Source organism: Entelurus aequoreus, linkage group LG07 (assembly GCF_033978785.1).
Source record: "Entelurus aequoreus isolate RoL-2023_Sb linkage group LG07, RoL_Eaeq_v1.1, whole genome shotgun sequence".
NCBI lineage: Eukaryota > Metazoa > Chordata > Actinopteri > Syngnathiformes > Syngnathidae > Entelurus > Entelurus aequoreus.
In genome coordinates this window covers 46771139-46792114 of record NC_084737.1, presented here as the reverse complement: position 1 = coordinate 46792114, position 20976 = coordinate 46771139, and the positions used below count along the sequence as shown (strand labels likewise).

Sequence of the window (20976 nt, the reverse complement as noted above, 5' to 3'; positions counted from 1 at the left end):
ACTACCTTCTAAATACATTTATACATGAAATAACACCCCTAAGTCACCTTTACACTCCAATCCAATATAGTAATGTTGCTTATGGCTAAGCCGTTCAGTGGTTTGATTGATTGATTGATTCATTTAAACTTTTATTAGTAGATTGCACAGTACAGTACATATTCCGTACAATTGACCACTAAAGGGTAACACCCCAATAAGTTTTTCAACTTGTTTAAGTCGGGGTCCACGTTAATCAATTCGTGGTACAAATATATACTATCAGCATAATACAGTCATCACACAAGTTAATCATCGGAGTATATACATTGAATTGACAAATGTGCTTATACGTTTGGTGCAAAATGATGTTATTACCAGCTTGTCGCAAACTAAATGCGACTCCTGTTGATAAATAAAAGTGCTGGTCAGCCCCTTGTGGAAACCTGAAGACACCAAATTACTGTAGCACTGCTGGTCTATTTTAAACTTTTCCTCCAGTGAGCATTTGGCCACGCTCACAGAACACACAACAGAACTGCTATAGTGACCAGAATTACACCAGAGTGGAAAAACCCAAACTCATCTTAAGTCAGAGACGCCTGAACCATCTGAGAACCTTACTGGTATGAGAAATATCTGCATGCTTTGCTAAAAAGTCATACTTGCATCAGATCGCACACGTTGCAAAATTGCTTGAGTATGCTTGTCTTGAGAAAGGTGACCTATTTAGTACACTTGTGTTATCGGCTTGCTGCTGTTCTGACATTCATGTCCAACAAAGTGTAAAAAAGAGTTGGATATTGTTCTTGATACAGTCCCTTTATGAATGAATGTTTGATTGTGAAGGTCATGCCCTTTGTCTGCTCATAATTGGCAGTGCTCTGCTACTCTATAAGCTATTTATGTGCAGGAATCACCCAATGGATCCACCACTGGCAGAGCATTGTGCTCGTCTTCTCAGGCAACTAGAGAAGATGAGAGCTGCTGAGGAGCTCACTGATGTAGTTCTGCTAGCTGATGGGATTCCTTTTTCTTGCCACAAGGTGGTGTTGTCTGCATTCAGCCCTTACTTTCAGGTCAGAGACTGGCACACTGTTGTGACATTATCATAACCGGTATAATTATTTTCAAACATACATGAAATAGGTAGAAAAAAGAATACTGTACTTGTCATTTGGCATTTTATTAGGGGTCCCCAAACAACAGCCCGCCAGCGTCCACAATTTGGCCCGCAGGATGTCCGAAGTTAGATTTTTTCTTTTAACCTGTTCTGTCCAGCCGCTTCTCTTGTTGACTTATTTGTATTTGACTTTATTAAATGTTTAAATTAGGGTTGTACGGTATACCGGTACTAGTAAAGTACCACGATAGTAATGAATCATAAACGGTACTACACTGCCTCTAAAAAATACCGGTTCCCTTTTTTTAAAATGTTTTTTTTATTAACTGCGCGCCGTTGTCACGTCGGGACATTGCTGGTTTTACGAGCAGAGGAACATGTTCGGCAGCGCACAATCACGGAGTACTTAAAAGCAGACACAGTGTGTAGACACAAGAGAGAGAATGGACGCGTTGATAAAGGTGAAGCTATAACACTGAAATGCCGCTCTACAGGAAGAGCTTTAAACATGGCTAGGTAGCTAGAAGCTAACATCTATTCGCTGTCGGCAGTGTTTTAGCTACTTCTAGGTCACTAATCCTCGCCTCCATGGCGACGAATAAAGTACGTTTCTTACAAGTATCATCCCTGGAAGGAAGAGCTAAACATGCTTCACTTCACACCGTAGGAGAATACAATAGCTCACCGCTAACAGGCTAGCGCTCCTGAATGTAAACAAATGCCATGGGTGGATCAACACCTGACATCCGCTGTAATGATACCAAGTACAAGAGCGTATCTAACTATTAATCATCGATTACATCAATATTTTTTATCATCACAAAATCTTTTTTCCTTTTTTGAAATTTATATTATGTTTATAAACTCATGAAATATGTCCCTGGACACATGGGGACTTTAAATATGACCAATGTACAACCCTGTAACTACTTGGTATCGGATTGATACCCAAATGTGTGGTGTCATCCAAAACTAAACAAGAGAATAATACGTGTTTATTACATTTTAACAGAAGTATAGATAGAACATGTTAAAACAGAAAGTAAGCAGATACTAACCATAAATGAACAAGAAGATTAGTAACGCATTTTCTACCGCTTGTCCCTCATAATTTTCACAAAATAAACGAATAAGAGATGACACAATATGTTACTGCATACGTCAGTAGCCAAATTAGGAGCCTTTGTTTGCTTACTTACTACTAAAAGACAAGTTGTCTAGTATGTTCACTATTTTATTTAAGGACAAAATTGTTCTTTGATTGCAATAAGAAACATATGTTTAATGGACCGTAAGATTTTTTGTTAAGATAAAGCCAATAATGCCTTTTTTGTGGTCCCATTTTTTTGGATAAGTATCGATAAGTATCGAACTACTACCGGTACCAAAATATTGGTATCGGGACAACCCTAGTTTGTCTGGAGCAGGAGGGGATAGAAAGAAGAAGGAAAAAAAGAGAAGACAGAGGGGGAAATTGTGGGAACGAGGGTAAAAGACAAAATATACATATACAAATAGATAGCCTGGCCCTCCCGGCCAAATTCTCTTAACCAAATGTGGCCCCCGAGTCAAAAGTGTGGGGATCCCTCATTTACCTCTTTCTGTCTATGTCCAGGCCATGTTTACATGTGGTTTGAAAGAAACGAGGGGGGGTGAGGTACCCCTGAGAGACACCCCTGCTCACAGCCTGGGACTTCTCCTTGGTTACATGTACCGTGCAGAGCTTCCCCTGTCCAACGACAACATCCAGGCAGTGTCTGCTGCTGCCTTCCTGCTCCATATAGATGGAGCCTTCAGGTAGGAACAGGTCAAACAAAACATGAGTGTCTGATACAACTATTGCTCCATCAATGTGTGGGACATTCAGCATGAAAAGTTTACACGCTATCATGATCTCATAAGACAGTTGTTATGTCTTCCTATAACAATGATGCAGCAGGCACAGATAGATCGTTAACCTTTTATTATAGCTTACTACTCCGAACATACAGCCGTGTTCCCGCTCTCCAGGAGTATAGTAGTGATGACAACATTACCCATAATTCCCCGCGTCCCTCACAACTACGGCAGCCCTAGTAGCTCCAAATACATAACATCTCCTCTCCTCTTACAACAGATGTCCCTTTTAGAAAACAACAGAAATAATCAGCTACTATTTCAAAGAACGTAAACATACACATTCAACTTATTTCTGGTATCTAAGATTATCTCAACACGTGACTTAACACAACCAACTAATGTCACAACCTTATCTTTTTCTTTAAACCACACCTAACAGGTATATGTTTTAACTCTAACTCAGGGATGAGGGTAGACTGCCTCTATCCCTCAACTGATCCCAAGGGGATTATTCTGCCCCTGATGGTCTGGGATAGTTGCTAACTATTCTAAAGATTCAAGCGTGTAGGGGGTCGCCGCTCTCTTTTAGGATACCTGCTCTCTGCAGGGGCATCAGTCTTATTGTCCACTGACGGAAAACCGTCTTTAGGGCTCAACTGCACATGTGTCTCAGTCTCATCTGGAGTCACACTTGCAGCTGGAACAGATGTATCTGGCACTGGATGTCTTACTTGGGTGTGGAGAGGAACTGAAGGGTTGGTCACTGCATCTGTCTGATCTTTCGAGGACAGCTCTGCTGACACTGGTGACGCAGACAGGAGCTGATCAGCATGTCTCCTCCAGACACTGTCACCTGTCTGAACGGAGTAGGAGACTGGTCCAGTCTGAGCAAGGATAGTAGCAGGAACCCATTTAGGTTCTCCACTGTAGTTCCTCGCTAACACAGTCTCGCCTGCTGTGAAGACTCTGTTCTTCGCCTGTCGTTCCCTGCGTTGTATCTGTTTTTCCTGTTGGCCTCGAACTGTGTCTTTTACTGCTGAGGGCTTCAACAGGTCAAAGGTCGTACGCAGGTCTCTCTTGAACATTAGGCTTGCAGGAGATGCCTTTGTAGTGCTGTGAGGAGTGTTTCTGTAGTTCAGTAGAAAAGTATGTAGTCTTTGGTGTAATGTTCCTTGTCCTTGTGATGCTTTCAGTGCACGTTTCAGAGTCTGAACGAACCTTTCAGCAAGGCCATTTGTGGCAGGATGGTAAGGAGCTGAGGTGACATGCTGCACTCCATTTGCTTGTAGAAATGCAGACATTTCATGCGACACCAGCTGAGGTCCGTTGTCAGAGACTAACTGAACCGGAGATCCAAACCGACAGAACATCTCTCCTAGCCTTTCGATGGTCCTTTCTGTGGTGGTAGATCTCATTATCGCCACCTCAGGCCATTTGCTGTGTGCGTCAATAGCAACCAGAAACATTCTGTCTTCCACTGGCCCTGCGAAGTCAATGTGGACCCGCTGCCATGGTTCTTGGGGATATTCCCACGGATGCAGGGGAGCTAATGGTGGGTTATTTCTGGTTTTGTGGCAAGCTGAACAAGATGTAGCCATTTCCTCGATTTGTTTGTCCATGCCTGGCCACCAAAAATAGCTTCTCGCTATTTCTTTCATCTTGACTATTCCACTATGTCCTGCATGAAGCTGTTGCAACATTTTTTCTCGAAGTGACAGTGGAATGATCACTCGCCTCCCCCATAGCAGGCATCCCGACTGGACAGAAAGCTCCAACCTCCTTCCCATATAAGGTTTCAGGCGCACAGTGTCACCAGCAGGTCGACCTTTAACAACAATGTCCATGACCTCTGACAGCTCTGGGTCGTTGCGAGTCACTTTTTTGATCTGCACTGCTGAAACAGGTGCCTTTTCCACCTCTCTAAAGTAAAAAATGTCCTCCGTTTTTGAATCGGGCTTTGTGACTGGAAGAGGAAGTCTGGATAACCCGTCAGCGTTGCAATGGGAGTCTGACTTACGATATTTGATGTCGTAAGCGTGAGCAGATAGCAGCAGAGCCCACCTCTGCAGTCTTGATGCAGCGAGAGATGGTATCCCAGTGTGTGGTCCCAGGATGGTCGTGAGAGGTCGATGGTCCGTTAGGAGAGTGAACTTTCTCCCATATAAATACTGGTGGAATTTCCTCACCCCGAAAACAATGCTCAGTGCCTCTCTTTCTATTTGAGCATAGTTGGACTCTGCCTTGTTCAACGTTCTGGAGGCGAAAGCGATCGGTTTTTCCTCACCATTTGGCAGTATGTGAGATAACACTGCCCCCACTCCATATGGGGATGCATCACAAGCTAGCTGAATTTGGAGTGATGGGTTGAAGTGAGTCAGCACCTCTGATGTGGTTAACGCCCCCTTGGCTTTCTCAAAAGCCTCCTGACAGCTGGCTGTCCATTTCCATGTCTTGTCCTGGCGTAACAACTCATGCAGTGGCTGTAGCAGTGATGCTAGATTAGGAATAAAACGTCCGTAATAGTTCAATAATCCTAAAAAGGATCGCAGCTGGCTGATGTTTTGAGGTGGAGGTGCCTCCACGATGGCTGTGACTTTGGATGGTGCTGTATGAAGTCCTTTAGCATCAATCACATGTCCAAGGTATTCCACAGATGATTGAAAGAAATCACATTTTTTTTTGCGAACTCTTAGTCCATACTCTCTCAATCTTTGAAGTGTAGCATCCAAGTTATGCAGGTGATCTTCATCATTTGCTCCTGTACACAGGATGTCATCCAAATAGCACTGCACTCCTGCTAGACCACAGAGTATCTGGTCCATAGCTCGCTGGAACAGAGCCGGGGCAGAAGTGATACCAAAAGGCAGTCTGCAGTATCTGAAAAGCCCTTTGTGTGTGTTAATAGTCAGCATCTCACGTGACTGTTCATCCACCTGCATCTGCAGGTACGCCTGATTGAGATCTATTTTGCTGAACTTTTGACCTCCACTCAGCCCAGCAAATAAGTCATCGATCAGGGGAAGTGGGTACTGTTCTGCTATTAAGGCAGGGTTGACTGTCACCTTAAAGTCTCCACATGTCCGGATTCCACCATTTTTCTTTTGCACTGGAACGATGGGTGTAGCCCACTCACTAGTCGTTACAGGCTCCAAGACTCCATTTTTGACCAAAGCATCCAAATCAGTTTCCACCTTTGATCTGATGGCGTACGGCACTGGTCTCGCTCTCAAAAACACAGGTTTAGTGTCAGGTTTGACATGTAGCTTTACTGTAATATTTTCCATGCAGCCCAGTTCATCACGAAAGACCTCTTTATGCTTTTCCAGTATCATCTGAAGCTGTGTAGAACTGTCTGACATTTTTCTCACCTCTTGCCAGTTGAGATGGATCGCCTTTAACCACACCCGACCCATTATGGCGGCGTAGTCTCCCTGGGTGATGTAGACTGGAAGTCTCACAGTCTGATCGTTACACTGCACCAGTACATCGGTCATTCCTTTCATGTGCACCGTGTGTCCAGTGTATGCTCTGAAAACAGTGTCTGCAGGACGTAGAGGGAGATGTCTCATGTGTTTCCTGTAGATTTTATAAGACACTAATGATGCCCTCGATCCAGTGTCTATTTGCATCTTTATGGAATGTCCTTCCAACTTGGCTTTGGCCCAGAAACCATCCGAGCTCTCACCCACATTCATTACCCGTATTGTATTCACTGTGGTAGACATGTCCTCCTCAGAAGAATCACTGTTACTCTCCTTTTCATATTTGACTGTGTGAACCTGTCTTTTCTTCTTGTAATGTGCACTTTTCACTTTATTTCCAGTCTTTGAGCCATCCTCTTTGCTCTTTTTATATCTGCACGCCCGCTCCACATGGCCTCTTTTCCCACATTTATGGCAATCCATATCCTTGCACCAACATGCAGATGCAAGATGGCCAGATTTACCACAGCGAAAGCATGGCCCTTGCACATCTTGGTTGATGCTGAGTTTGTGCACTTTCACATGCAGCTGCTGTGCTTCTCTAGATGCCATTTCCATAGACACACTTATATTAATGGCCTTTTCAAGAGTCAGATCACTTTCTGTAAGCAATCTTTTTTGTGCTGCTTCATTTGCCAGTCCACATACAAGCCTGTCTCTTAACGCATCACTCAGTGTGTCACCAAACTCACAGTGTTCGGCCAGTTTACGTAAAGCTGCCATGAACATGGTGACAGACTCACCCTCTTCCTGATGTCGCCGGTGAAATCTGAATCTTTCGGCGATTACCAGAGGTTTGGGGGAGAAATGTTTGGTCAAAATGTCCACAATGTTTTTATACGTTTTACTCCCTGGTTTCTCTGGCTGTAGGATGCTCCGAAGCAGGGTAAATGTCTTCGGGCCGATCACACTCAGAAAAGTAGGTACGATCTTGCCATCATCAATTCCATTTGCTGCGACAAAATAGTCAAAGCGCTCCGTGTATGAGCTCCATTGCTCGACATTCTCATCAAAGGGGCCAATCGAGCCGATAACTCCAGCCATCTTACTGGTCGTCTTACCGCTAATGGCGCTCCGTTTTTGACTTTGGTCGGTGTCGCTGGTCTCCGGTCCCCTCTTCTCTCAGCAGGAATAGTCGGAATGCCGGCGGACACCTGCGCTAGCATTAGCGTTAGCTCGGGGCTCCCGTGAGACAAGGAAAACTTCTCCTCTTCTTAACACTGACAACACGCGTCGGTTCACTCGTCCTCGTCGCCACTTTTGTTATGTCTTCCTATAACAATGATGCAGCAGGCACAGATAGATCGTTAACCTTTTATTGTAGCTTACTACTCCGAACATACAGCCGTGTTCCCGCTCTCCAGGAGTATAGTAGTGATGACAACATTACCCATAATTCCCCGCGTCCCTCACAACTACGGCAGCCCTAGTAGCTCCAAATACATAACAACAGTAATTTGTTTTATGTATTTTGTATTATTTCCTGTCCACCGCTCTTATTTTTCATTCCACTTCTTGTTTGGTTCCATTTGCCACCACTACTGTAATCTGAGCGCAGGACCCCTCACCTGTCCCTGGTTGCCAATCAGGATGCTTCTTAAGCCATCATTTGGGATCACTGCTTGATCTTTGTGCTTCCTATGCCTCATGTTTTCCCTTTTGCGCATGTTCTTCCTTGTTGCACTATGTTTGGGTTTTCTGTGCAATCCCTAGCTGCACTAGTTTTGTTTATTAAATACATTTTTACCAGCATGCCGGCTCCTGTCTCTGCATCCTGGGGTCGAGACCAACTCACACCGTAACACATGTCCGTTGTTTTTACGACCTCAGGTTGTGTCAAAACCACATGGAGGCCAGTATGGACGTTTCCAACTGTGTTGGTTTGTACCACTGGGCCAGAGACCTGGGGGCCACTGGTTTAGCTGACTGTGCTTTTCGATACCTCTGCCAACACTTTGCACAGGTGAGGCTTCTGAATGGGGTACAGTAGTTACAATAATGGCTTAATAGAACGTAGTACAGACAGAAACTGAACCAATCTGGATTTTGCGCCCAGGTTTGTGAGGAGGAAGAAATCCTCGAGCTGGATGCTGACAGACTGGCGGATCTGCTAGCTTCAGACGACCTCAACATTTCCCAGGAGGAGGTGGTGCTGGAACTAGTGTTGCGTTGGGTGGAGAGGCGGTTTGGGAACTTGCGGAGTGAAGCTCAGGCTGTGGAGTTACTCAGGCATGTCCGCCTGGAGCTTGTGGACCCTGTGGTGCTACGGAGAGCCAGGAGAAGAAACCCGGTGGGAATAGAGGAGGGTCAACTTGATTCAGCATTTATCACGTGATTAGAACAGCATAATTACATATTTATATGTGTAAATGGCACATGCAGGTTTTGCTGCAGGACTTTGAGTGCGTTGCAATGATCGATGCTGCCCTCCAGACTTCAGGTCTCTGTGAGGCTCCAACTCCACCTCGACCAGCCCTCCGTTATGGGATGGAGACCACCGACATCCTGCTCTGCCTGGGAGGAGTGGACAAAGATGGAGTGCCTGCACGACGTGGCGGCCTCGCCGATCTCAGCTTTTGCTTTGCCCCCAATGGCAGAAGAACTTACTACATACCTTCTCCCCTTAAAGGCTGTGGAGGCTTTGGTCAGATCACAGCAGGGGTTGTGACACGTGACAACAGCATAGTTGTTGCAGTGGAGGCGCAGGGCCAAAACAGGGTGAAGAGAATGGATATCTTTAGGTGTGTTTATTTTTTTTAACTTTCAACGCTTGAAATCTTTCAACAAATTCAGATCTATGTACTGATATTAAGTTTGTATTAGTTTTTTTAAATGTTTTTTTATGTTTTATGGCCTTTTGTAAAAAATACCTACTGTTTTTTTTTTTACAATGGAAAAATGCAAATATGCAATATTTATACAAATAAGTTGCAAAGTGGGATGTTTGAGGTTGGGTAATTAATGCCTTAAATATGTCAATAATTCCTGATGACAATGATTTTGATACAGTAGACAAAAAATATTAATTTTACAGCACCTACTGGGCTACAATTCATCATCATCATCATTTCTTGTTATTCCTTTCATGAAAATGCATATATACAAGCCACATACAGTTCACACTTTCATTGTTTTTTTGTTTCTTATACATTTCCATGATCAGAAAGAATTAACGGGAGAGAAAGCAGGCCGGACTTGGTTGAGTTTATTGAGTCCACACAATGATTTTATATACTGTATATCTGCCATGTTATATAGGTAACTCAATATCTAATGGCAGTTCATCTGAGAATTAAAGGAGACCCTTGAAAACGAGATGCTGCATCTCAAAGGGATATCCCAAATAAAATAAAATTAAAATTATGCACATGGTTTTAAGGCTCCATCTGATGGTTAAGGGGCACAATTTGACCAAAACAATATTTTCTTGTTTTTCAGTCGGCAATGATAAAAGTTATTTGGTTTTCATAGAAAAAGCATAGTAATATACCAGAGTTACAGTCTGTTAAAAAAATAGCAGTTATATTTAGAGTCAATAGGGCCCCAAATGGCAGAAGGACTTACTACATGTACCTTCGCCTCTGAAAGGCTGTGGTCAGATCACAGCAGGGGTTGTGACACGTAACAACATAGTTGTTGCAGTGGAGGCAGGGGCTCAACACAGGGTGAAGAGAGTGGATATCTTCATGTGTGCATAGAGAGCAAATGCAAATATTTGAAAAAACTTCATTTACCACTTGTTTATGTTTTAGATATGATCCTGCAGAGGAGTCCTGCTGGGTGCAGCTTTGCTCACCAGCACACAGAGACATGTTTGCTATAGGGATGCTGGGCGACGCCCTCTACATGATAGGTGGCCAGATGAAAGTGCACCATCATTACATCATCACAGACAGTGTGATGAGGTGGTCACTGAAGAGAGGAGGCAGTTGGCTGTCTTTCGCCCCGCTGCCTCTTCCTCTAGCCTGCCACTGCACTGTCAGCCTGAAGGAGCATCTTTATGTGCTGGGAGGCTGGACACCACAGGTATAAAAAGTAACTTTATTTTGTATATAAACACCATATACTATGTTGTATCGAGATCTACTGTAATCTCTTTTTTACATGCATTAATAATTCCTCCTTGCTATATGGATAAGTTAGACCTGACCGCAAGATTATGACCTCCACCTTTAAGCAGGAATAGTGCAGCAATAAACAAGCATCAAACTGCATTGTTTGTTTGTTATTTGCATGCACTTTTGGCCATTTTCAAAGCACTTTCTTTTTTTTCTACCTCTGTCAGAACCTACCAGATGAAGAGCCAGATAAGCTGAGTAACCGAGTGTTTCAGTTCGATCCCGGTAAGGACAGATGGACAGAGTGCGCCAGGATGAAGTACTCGAGGTATCGCTGTGGCACCGCTGTTCTCAATGGAGAAATCTACATTTTAGGTCTGAGCTCATACTTTCTTGGTTACTTTCTTAACCCTCTAAGGACAATTGATTTTAGTTATCTTCAAAGCCAAACAGGACATAAAAGTCCTCAAGTTTTTTAAAGGGTATAAAATCATTTTGGATTCATATTTTCTTTGACATTTTTTGCTTAAATTTCTCAAACTTTAGTCCTAAAAGAACATTAAACATGTCATGTTTTTTTGTATTTTTTTTAACCCCTTTGAAGGCCTTTTAATCAGATAATTTCCTTGTGCAACTTTAAGATTGACTACACTTACATACTTTATGTGCATATCTTATTCAACAATGTTGCAATCAACAACATAATGCAATTTAATAAAAAACAAAAGTGTAATTACTCTCTGGCGAAATTTCAGACCGCTAAACGTCAAACTGAACAATCACTTAAAGGCCTAATGATAAGGAATTTTTTTTATTTAAACGGGGATAGCAGATCCATTCTATGTGTCATACTTGATCATTTTGCGATATTGCCATATTTTTGCTGAAAGGATTTAGTAGAGAACATCGACGATAAAGTTCGCAACTTTTGGTCGCTGATAAAAAAAGCCTTGCCTGTACCGGAAGTAGCGTGACGTCACAGGTTGAAAGGCTCCTCACATTTCCCCATTGTTTACACCAGCAGCGGGAGCGATTCGGACCGAGAAAGCGACGATTACCCCATTAATTTGAGCCAGGATGAAAGATTCGTGGATGAGGAACGTGAGAGTGAAGGACTAGAGTGCAGTGCAGGACGCATCTTTGTTCGCTCTGACCGTAACTTAGGTACAAGCTGGCTCATAACTTAGGTACAAGGGTTCATTGGATTCCACACTCTCTCCTTTTTCTATTGTGGATCACGGATTTGTATTTTAAACCACCTCGGATACTATATCCTCTTGAAAATGAGAGACGAGAACGCGAAATGGACATTCACAGTGACTTTTATCTCCACGACAATACATCGGCGAAACATTTTAGCTACGGAGCTAACGTGATAGCATCGGGCTTAACTGCATATAGAAACAAAAGAAATAAGCCCCTGACTGGAAGGATAGACAGAAAATGAACAATACTATTAAACCATGGACCTGTAAATACACGGTTAATGCTTTCCAGCCTGGCGAAGCTTAACAATGCTGTTGCTAACGACGCCATTGAAGCTAACTTAGCAACGGGACCTCACAGAGCTATGCTAAAAACATTAGCTATCCACCTACGCCAGCCAGCCCTCATCTGCTCATCAACACCCGTGCTCACCTGCGTTCCAGCGATCGACGGTGCGACGAAGGACTTCACCCGATCATCCGTGCGGTCGGCGGCTAGCGTCGGATAGCGCGTCTGCTATCCAAGTCAAAGTCCTCCTGCTTGTGTTGCTGGAGCCAGTCGCTAATACACCAATCCCACCTACAACTTTCTTGTTTGCAGTCTTCATTGTTCATTAAACAAATTGCAAAAGATTCACCAACACAGATGTCCAGAATACTGGGGAATTTTGAGATGAAAACAAAGCTTTTTGTATTGGATTCAATGGAGTCCGAATACTTCCGTTTCAACGATTGACGTCACACGCACACTGTTTTCAACCGGAAGTTTAGCGGGAAATTTAAAATTGCACTTTATAAGTTAACCCGGCCGTATTGGCATGTGTTGCAATGTTAAGATTTCATCATTGATATATAAACTATCAGACTGCGTGGTCGGTAGTAGTGGGTTTCAGTAGGACTTTAAGGAACACATGTAGCGTTATGCAAATGTATACTAATTGACTACTGTGACATCATTCATTCAAAAGGCCTTCAAATGGTTGAAAAAGTCTTTTTTTTTTTTTTTTAACATAACATGTTTGATATTTTTGTTTAGGGCTGAAATTTCAGCAAAAAAAAAAAGAAAATATTAAACAAAACATAATCAGAAATGATTGTATGCCCTTCAACAAATAAAGGACCTGTATGTCCTGTTGTATTTGGGGTATTGTTGAATAACTGCCAGTGTATCGTTGAAATGCAAAAGAATTAGACATAAAAATTCTTAGATTTAACATGAAAAAAACCCTCTTTGGAAAAATCATTAACAATGGAGTAACACAAGAGAAATTATGGCCAAAAATTCTTCAAAATTTTACTGAAAGGACAAAAAAGTCAGCATTTGTCTCTTGAGGATTAAGTTGAGAAAAACATGTTAAATGTTGTTTAGTATCAAAAAGTAAAGTTGCAAACAAAGACCACAAGATAATCATTTCTTGAAGCTAGAATGGCGCTGAGTGGATTTACACTCTTGATTTGGATCCGCATCAGTTTTTACCTCACCTCCTCTCTGAAATGCATTGTAGTCCGTGGGCAAACGTGTAACAACGTCCAAAACACACGCAAACCGCCAAATACAGGCAACTTCACAAAACACAACTGTCACACAAGCGTGAGGCAAACGCACAGTATCGTCATTTGGCATGGCGAGAGGAGAAAAGTTGTGCGGAGTGACCATCATTTTTGTTGACCGCTATTCGACGCTATATTACACGCAAAATTGCACAAGTTATCGGAGACTTTGGACGCTTTATTGAAAGCTTTGGACACTTCGCCACAATCCAAAACAACGCAAACCCCCAAAACACATGCAAAACACATCTCATTAAATTGGTAGGTCTATAATATTGTTTAAAAAAGTTGAATACATTCGGAAAGTTTACCTTTTTCACTTCGCCAACTTTCTTCTGGGCATCCCGCTCATGTATATATATTAAGTATGTAACGCTCAATAAAGTTTTTTTTTTTTTTTTGATAATAAAATAAATAGACACATTGTTAAAAACCCATTATTTTGCATGTTTTGCGATTCTTATGCATTACTGATAGTGTTTTAGTCTTCAATCAATCAATCAATCAATGTTTATTCATATAGCCCTAAATCACAAAAGTCTCAAAGGGCTGCACAAGCCACAACGACATCCTCGGCACAGAGCCCACACAAGGGACGTCGATGTGAATGACTATGAGAAACCTTGGAGAGGACCGCATATGTGGGTAACCCCCCCTCAAAGTACAGTCCCTAGTGGATCCACATAACAGTGAGAGTCTAGTCCAGGGGTGGGCAATTAATTTTTACCGGGGGCCGCATGAGCAACCCGAGCACTGCTGGAGGGCCACATCGACAATATTTCAATTAAATTTTGCTCAATATTATTTTTGATATATACCGTAAGATAAATAATAATAATAATAATAATAATAATTAATAATAATAGTAATACTTCAACATAGTGTGTGTAACAGCATTCCATGACTAATATAAATAAATTAACATTAATAATAAATGACAGTAAAATAAGCACACGTATGACTGAGGAGTCATAGTGTAACTTTGTGTGGTGTTTGAGTTGTCCGACTTTTTGTGTGGCCATAAACGCACCAGTGGTTTAGCGCTATGCGTGTTGGTGACAGATGACAAGTTGGTTTTGGCCTGGTTTGTACAGCAGAAAATGACTAGTTTTTCGAGATAGAATTGTTTTACTCATGTTTTTGGTGTGGTTATGTCCGAATATAAACAGTTTTGCTCAATAAAGTGATCGATATAATTCCTGTCCTCGAAGCATCTCGATAGACGTTACAATAATTGAACGGTGTTCAATTGAACGGTGTTGACGAACACCGTTAGGGCCGCTTGTTGTCACTGTCACTCAAAGTTGCATTGCAAAATTACATAGAATAAATATGTTTATTTTGTTCAGAATTCAGATGGGATTTGATTTGGTGCGCGGCATATATTTGCTGCGCGCAGCAGACGCTTGAGCAGTGCGCAATTGCGCAGGCACGCACCTTAGAGGGAACGTTGCTTTGCAGTCCATGTCTTGTTGGAAACACGCCATTCTTCATCAACTTTTCTCTTTTTAGCGTCTCGGGTGTAAAACGTGCATCACTTGTCGCTGCATGTGCACCTTCACTCGCAGGTTACACACGGACACACGCCCATAAATAATACTTTTCAAAATAAAAGCAGCACAGTTGTATTGCGCGCACGACATAGATGTTTTTTCAACTTTATTTTGTAATTATTGATTGCAGCTGTTCACATTCACTCACAATCACGCACACGCATACGTCCACACGGAAGTAATACAAATAACGATTTTCAAAACAAAAGCAGCACCGTTGTATTGCACACTCGACATAGATACTTTTTTAAATGTATTTTGTAATTTATAATTGGCCTCACGCGGGCCGGACTTAAATAATAATAGTAATAATATTTTTGACTGACAAAATTGCCAATAAGAAATTAATGGTATTGGTATCGGTATCGATGAAAATGCAAGAAAAAGTATCGGTATCGTATCGAATCCTAAAAGTGTGGTATCGCCCATCCCTAATGGGCACTGAAAAAAATATGCAGAGGAAGTAAGTTCTGGCAATGCTTAAACTTACCAAAATATAGTAAATATTGCACATATTACATATTGTTATGAATGTGTCTATTACTATATTATATATATACTTGCAGTGTGTATATAAAACGTTGATGGAGGGTTTTGAAGTCGTTTTAGAGGGCTTTGAAGGCTACAATGGTGACTACCATTATCCGCAACTTGCAAGCGTTTAAAAAAAATCATCTTTACAATTCTAAAAAAAAAGACGTGTGTTCTTGTCTCTCATGATCGTGAACGAACACAATTCCTAAAAAAAAAGTGCAGTTCCCTTTTAATGGGGAAAAACGTTAATTTCTCTTATTTTCATGTAAGCATTTAATCTAACGAGATGCCGCCATTCAGTCCGTAAATTTATCAAACTTTGAAAAATCTCGTTTTTTTGATAATTTTATCATTTACCGTTACATCTCTATACATATATATGTAAATATGCATATATATATATATATATATATATATATATATATATATATATATATATATATATATATATATATATATATATATATATATATATATATATATATATATATATTAGGGCTGTCAAAGCGATAATAACGTGTTAACTATACATTTCAATAACGATTTGACCATCCTGCTGTGCCGTAGCGGGGGAACTTGGCTGCAGTTCACTTGTTACTGATGATCCACAAGCGAACAGAAATGGACAAAATAAAGTCTATCTTATGGAAATATCAGGTTCAAAGCCATGGCAAGTTGTTTTTCCGACAAAAAAGGACTATTTTTTGCCGTGATAAGAGGCGACATCCGTGCAGCAAACACTTGCTGTGCGTATCATTCAGAGGTGGGTGGTGCTTCACTTCCGTGTTCAGATTACGGTTAAGGTGCACTGATAACATAACATTTAGATTGTTACTGTGACTGATTTAGTAAGTAATATGACATAAAAGCTCAACAGAAATGAAAGACGGTCGGCAGGATGTCAAAAGTAGACTTTTTTTTATTGCAAACAGTCGATCTGACATTAAAACATACCAATACAATACGCTATACACCTGATTTAACTATGTTTAGGGTTTCTCCTTAATGTACGGGTTTCATATTAGCCGCCACACCTAACAAAAAAAAGTAATACAATGTATTGTAGCGTACAGAAAAAAACTAAGTGTGACTTTCTTTTTAGCTTTTATTGCCAATTTTATGATAACAACAGCCCAATTCCAACAAGTATTCCCTCCATGCACACGTGCCTGTGTCCGTGTTTTAGTCATAGACAAACAACACTTGTTCATTCTGCGCCGGCACGGTTTAAAGACCATGGGAAAAAAGACCACCATAACACACTGACATACACATTTCCACCAGCCATACGCACAGAGTTTTCTGGATGTACTTTAATACATTTGAGATATACCCGCGGACAAAGATCTTCACAATTTAAGATGACAATAATGAGAAAAAGGCTCTCAACAACACAAAGCAAGTGTGACTTCAGGCTATCCGCGGCTCGCTTTTCGTAACGGATATGGCGCGACAGAATCTAAACAGAGTCTCTAAACATGAGTACAGTCGCCAATAACGCCAACAATTAATGCTAGATTTTTTGCCAATTATTTTTATTACAAAAAAGTGACTAAAAGGATTGGAGGAATCTCTAAAAAAAAAAAAAAAAAAATTATCATCAAATGACATTGTACAATAAGAAGCAACAATTTTAAAATAGAACAAAACCATATTATGTAAGAAAAATATACATGTTAATACTATACTTAATTATAACAGATGTTTTAAATGTATATTCACATTGTTTTCCCTTTTTGAAGAATATATGCATCATAGCAAATCATGCGATGATGTAATGTTGACCACGCCCCTAACCACGCCCCACTGCCACAGATATTTTGGCAGTTTACGGGAAACCCTGCCATTAACAACATAAAAATGTCCTACATTACGATCTTGCTTTGTCAGAGATTTTTTATAATGTTATTCTGTGATATTTGCACCTAAAGGAATGCTCGTACATCAGTTTAGGAATATGGGGGATGGGTTTTGGCTGTCTGAAATATTGTGTAAATTATTTCATAACATGTTCTGGTCGAGTCCTCAATTGCAGATTGATTAGAAGGCTCAATATCACATTTGATTAATTAAGAAGGTTAAAACATTGTCATGCAGCAATATGAAGCCACCCCCCCCTGTAAATGATCTGTCAGGGTACGCTTATTAATGATGAAACATTATACCTTTCTGCGATTAATCGCGATTAATCACGATTAATATTGAGTTAACTATGAAAAAATCTGATTAATCACGATAAATATTTTACTAACTTCCATCCATTTTCTACCACTTGTCCCTTTCGGGGTCGCGGGGGGTGCTGGAGCCTATCTCAGCTGCATTCGGGCGGAAGGCGGGGTACACCCTGGACAAGTCGCCACCTCATCGCAGGGCCAACACAAATAATATACCTCGGGCAGCACGGTTGAACAGGGGTTAGTGCATGTGCCTCATAATACGAAGATCCCGAGTTCAATCCCGGTCTCGGCTGTGTGGAGTTTGCATGTTTTCCCCGTGACTGCGTGGGTTTCCTCTGGGTACTCCGGCTTCCTCCCACCTCCAGGAAACATGCACAGAAACATGTGAGTCTCTTATTTTCTTCAGGTGGCATAGGCTGCGATGGAGAAGATCGAGGACAATCACGTAGCTGTCTGAGCTCTGTAGAACTCTACAACCCAGTAACAGACACTTGGAGGCCAGGACCGACTCTGCCTACATCTCTGCTCTCCCTTAGAAACTACACCTCCAATGTAGGAGCAGTTGATGGCAAACTGTACCTCTGTGGATACTACAAGGGGGCTAGTAAGTTTAGGGTTTTCTCTGTTTATATTTTAATGTCATATTATATCATACACCTGTGTGAACAGTAGCTTACAAATTGTCTTCCTCGGTTGAAGGCCGCCATGAGATCATCACCAAGGAGATTTTGGAACTGGACCCTACAGAGAATGCATGGGCAGTGGTAGAAAGACGTGCAGCAATGCAAGACAGCTATGATGTCTGTCTGGTGGCTAACCTCAATCCTCGTGATCTCCTTACATCATAATTCATCCTTTTATGGTGAGGAGTAAAACACTGCTGGAGGTTCAGGGTGAAGTGTGTGTCCAACCTAACATGAATTACTGTGGGTTTTTTCATTAAAAAACACATTGAGGTCAGACATTTCTGAACATGCCACATAGTAAAAATAATAATCTGTCGATAGAAGAAGTCATATGTTCTTGTTCTGGTGGAAGGATGTGCTTTTTTCTTTTATTTAGAAAGCCAGACTGAGTGTGGTGAAAAGCAGGGAATGAGTAGCTCTCTGATTAGTGTTTAGGAGCAGGTGAGTGTCCCGAACACTAATCAGAGGCAGGGGGAAACAATCTGCAATCATGGCAACTAAAACACAAACCCGGGGGTGCTCAAAACAGGAACTGAGGGAGTCAAAAACTAAACAAACATGATCCGGGCAGTGGATCACGACACATTTACTGCATTACATTGACTTAAGTAACTTTTTGGATAAATTGTATTTGCGCAGAGTAGTTTTAATGCAACATACATTACTTTCTACTGTTACTTGATTTTTTTTGTGAAGAAGAAACACTATATTTACTCTGTTACATTGAGTTGCATTAGCTATTTTTATTTATCACGTCATTATATTTATTCATATTATCCATGATATTTTTGGCTCGTTAGAGAGACCTCTTGCAGCGGGCACTGTCACATGACTCTGTTTCACCAATCCAACGTAAGCACGAGTGATGTTTAACTCAATTTCCCCAATCAAACAACGCCTGGCAGTCACATGACCACGCTCAAACTACACACTGTAAAAGAAAAAGTGACATTACGTCAGTTGAGGCAGCACAACTCTTTAATGTTTATTTACTAACTATGAAAAAGAACATCTGTGTCAGTAGAAATATTCACATTTCAGCCTACAAGAATTACACTTCCAACTACAAAAAACATGTTACGGCAAATTGTAGATACTTTTTTTTATGTTTTAGCTAACGTTATGCTAACATTAGCCTTTCGCCGTTTAGCCATTAGTGACTGCGAAACGTATAGTGTATGCTGTAGTAGTGTCTCTGTCTCTGACACACACACACACACATGCATACACACAGCCCTGACAAAAGTGTGTGAGGTATTTGCGAGTGGCAATACTCATCCCACGCCATTCTGTGTTGGGCCCCTTATAATTCACTATTTACATAAACAATCTTGGACAGAATATTCCGAACTCAACTTTCCATTTCTACGCTGATGATACTGCCATACACTGCACAGCACCCACTCCTGCTGAGGCTTTTAAATATTTACAACATGCATTTGACGGAGTACAAGAACAACTTTGCTATCTTCAACTGGTTTTAAATGCAGAGAAAACAAAGTGTATGTTCTTTACCACATCAAAAATTGTAAGATCAGCACTATGTGAGAACATTTGAACAAGAAATGGGCAACAAATTGTGTTAGTATCTTCTTTTAAATATTTAGGATTTTTAATTGATGACCACTTCAGTTTTAAGGAGCACATTTAGTATGTTGTAAAACAACTGAAACTTTTACTGGGATTTTATTATAGAAACAAGTCTTTCTTTTCTTTTACTGTGAAACAGAAATTGATGGAAACAACCGTTTTACCTGTTATTGATTATGGAGATGTGTTGTACATGAATGCTACTGCTGGTTGTCTCCACAGGCTGGATAGTGTGTACCACGGGGCACTGAGATACATCACCAACTGCGCTCCCCTTACTCACCATTGTGTGTTATACTCAATGGTTAACTGGACGGCTTTATGTGCTCGACGCCTCAATCATTGGTATGTGTTCATCTACAAAACCATTCTGGGTATCACTCCATCGTATCTGTCTTGTCTTTTAACAAAGAAACAAGGAAGTCACAATCTTCGTTCAATAAATGTTCTGCAATTTGTCGTCCCCAAAGTAAGAACTGAACTGGGCAAGAAAGCATTTAGGTTTTCAGCACCGAAGGCTTGGAATAACCTACAATCTTCAACTTCAAACCCTTGTTACGTTGAATGAGTTTAAAGCTTTTGTGAAAGGACTGCAGTCTCGTGGCGAAGTTGGTAGAGTGGCCGTGTCAGCAATCGGAGTGTTGCTGGTTACTGGGGTTCAATCCCCATCTTCTACCATCCTAGTCACGTCCGTTGTGTCCTTGGGCAAGACACTTCACCATTGCTCCTGATGGCTGCTGGTTAGCGCCTTGCATGGCAGCTCCTGCCATCAGTGTGTGAATGTGTGTGTGAATGGGTGAATGTGGAAATACTGTCAAAGCGCTTTGAGTACCTTGAAGGTAGAGAAGCGCTATACAAGTATAACCCATTTATCATTTATTTACCTTGTCTGTATGCACATGTGTCATATGAGCAAGTTTTAATGTTGTAAATTTGATGTTTTATGTGTTGTTTACTGTTTTTAATGTAACCTTGCTGCTGCCCTCTTGGCCAGGTCTCCCTTGGAAAAGAGATCTTTGATCTCAATGGTATTTTACCTGGTTAAATAAAGGCTAAATAAAAAATAAAATGTTCTGACAGTCCAATGAGAAACAGCCTGTGTTTTAAAATAGCATGGTCTACTGTGTCAAACGCTTTGGAGAGATCAATAAAAAGTGAGGCACAGTACTATTTTGTATCAAGTGCTACAATGATGTCAT

At 41.2% G+C, this 20976-nt stretch overlaps 2 protein-coding genes across 2 annotated transcripts; one reads left to right on the top strand and one right to left on the bottom strand.

The window, feature by feature from the left end:
• The first annotated feature begins 902 nt into the window (after positions 1-902).
• Positions 903-20402, top strand: LOC133653928 (kelch repeat and BTB domain-containing protein 12-like). Its single transcript, XM_062053767.1, has 10 exons — positions 903-1058; positions 2718-2899; positions 8254-8386; positions 8480-8713; positions 8806-9164; positions 10176-10449; positions 10709-10856; positions 17908-18105; positions 18201-18363; positions 20000-20402. The coding sequence occupies exons 1-9, from the start codon at positions 903-905 to the stop codon at positions 18347-18349; spliced, it is 1833 nt and encodes a 610-aa protein (XP_061909751.1). The 3' UTR covers positions 18350-18363; positions 20000-20402.
• LOC133653926 (uncharacterized protein K02A2.6-like) lies at positions 3352-7787 on the bottom strand. The gene has a single exon (XM_062053766.1). The coding sequence runs from the start codon at positions 7465-7467 to the stop codon at positions 3490-3492; it is 3978 nt and encodes a 1325-aa protein (XP_061909750.1). The 5' UTR covers positions 7468-7787; the 3' UTR covers positions 3352-3489.
• Positions 20403-20976: the final 574 nt, after the last annotated feature.

Bases quoted from the DNA above. Each gene is read 5' to 3' on its own strand.
- LOC133653926 (XM_062053766.1), bottom strand. From the start codon at position 7,467: ATGGCTGGAGTTATCGGCTCGATTGGCCCCTTTGATGAGAATGTCGAG.
- LOC133653928 (XM_062053767.1), top strand. From the start codon at position 903: ATGGATCCACCACTGGCAGAGCATTGTGCTCGTCTTCTCAGGCAACTA. The intron at 8,387-8,479 runs GTGAGGCTTCTG...TTTTGCGCCCAG, and splicing joins TCTGCCAACACTTTGCACAG to GTTTGTGAGGAGGAAGAAAT. The intron at 8,714-8,805 runs GTGGGAATAGAG...TGGCACATGCAG, and splicing joins GAGCCAGGAGAAGAAACCCG to GTTTTGCTGCAGGACTTTGA.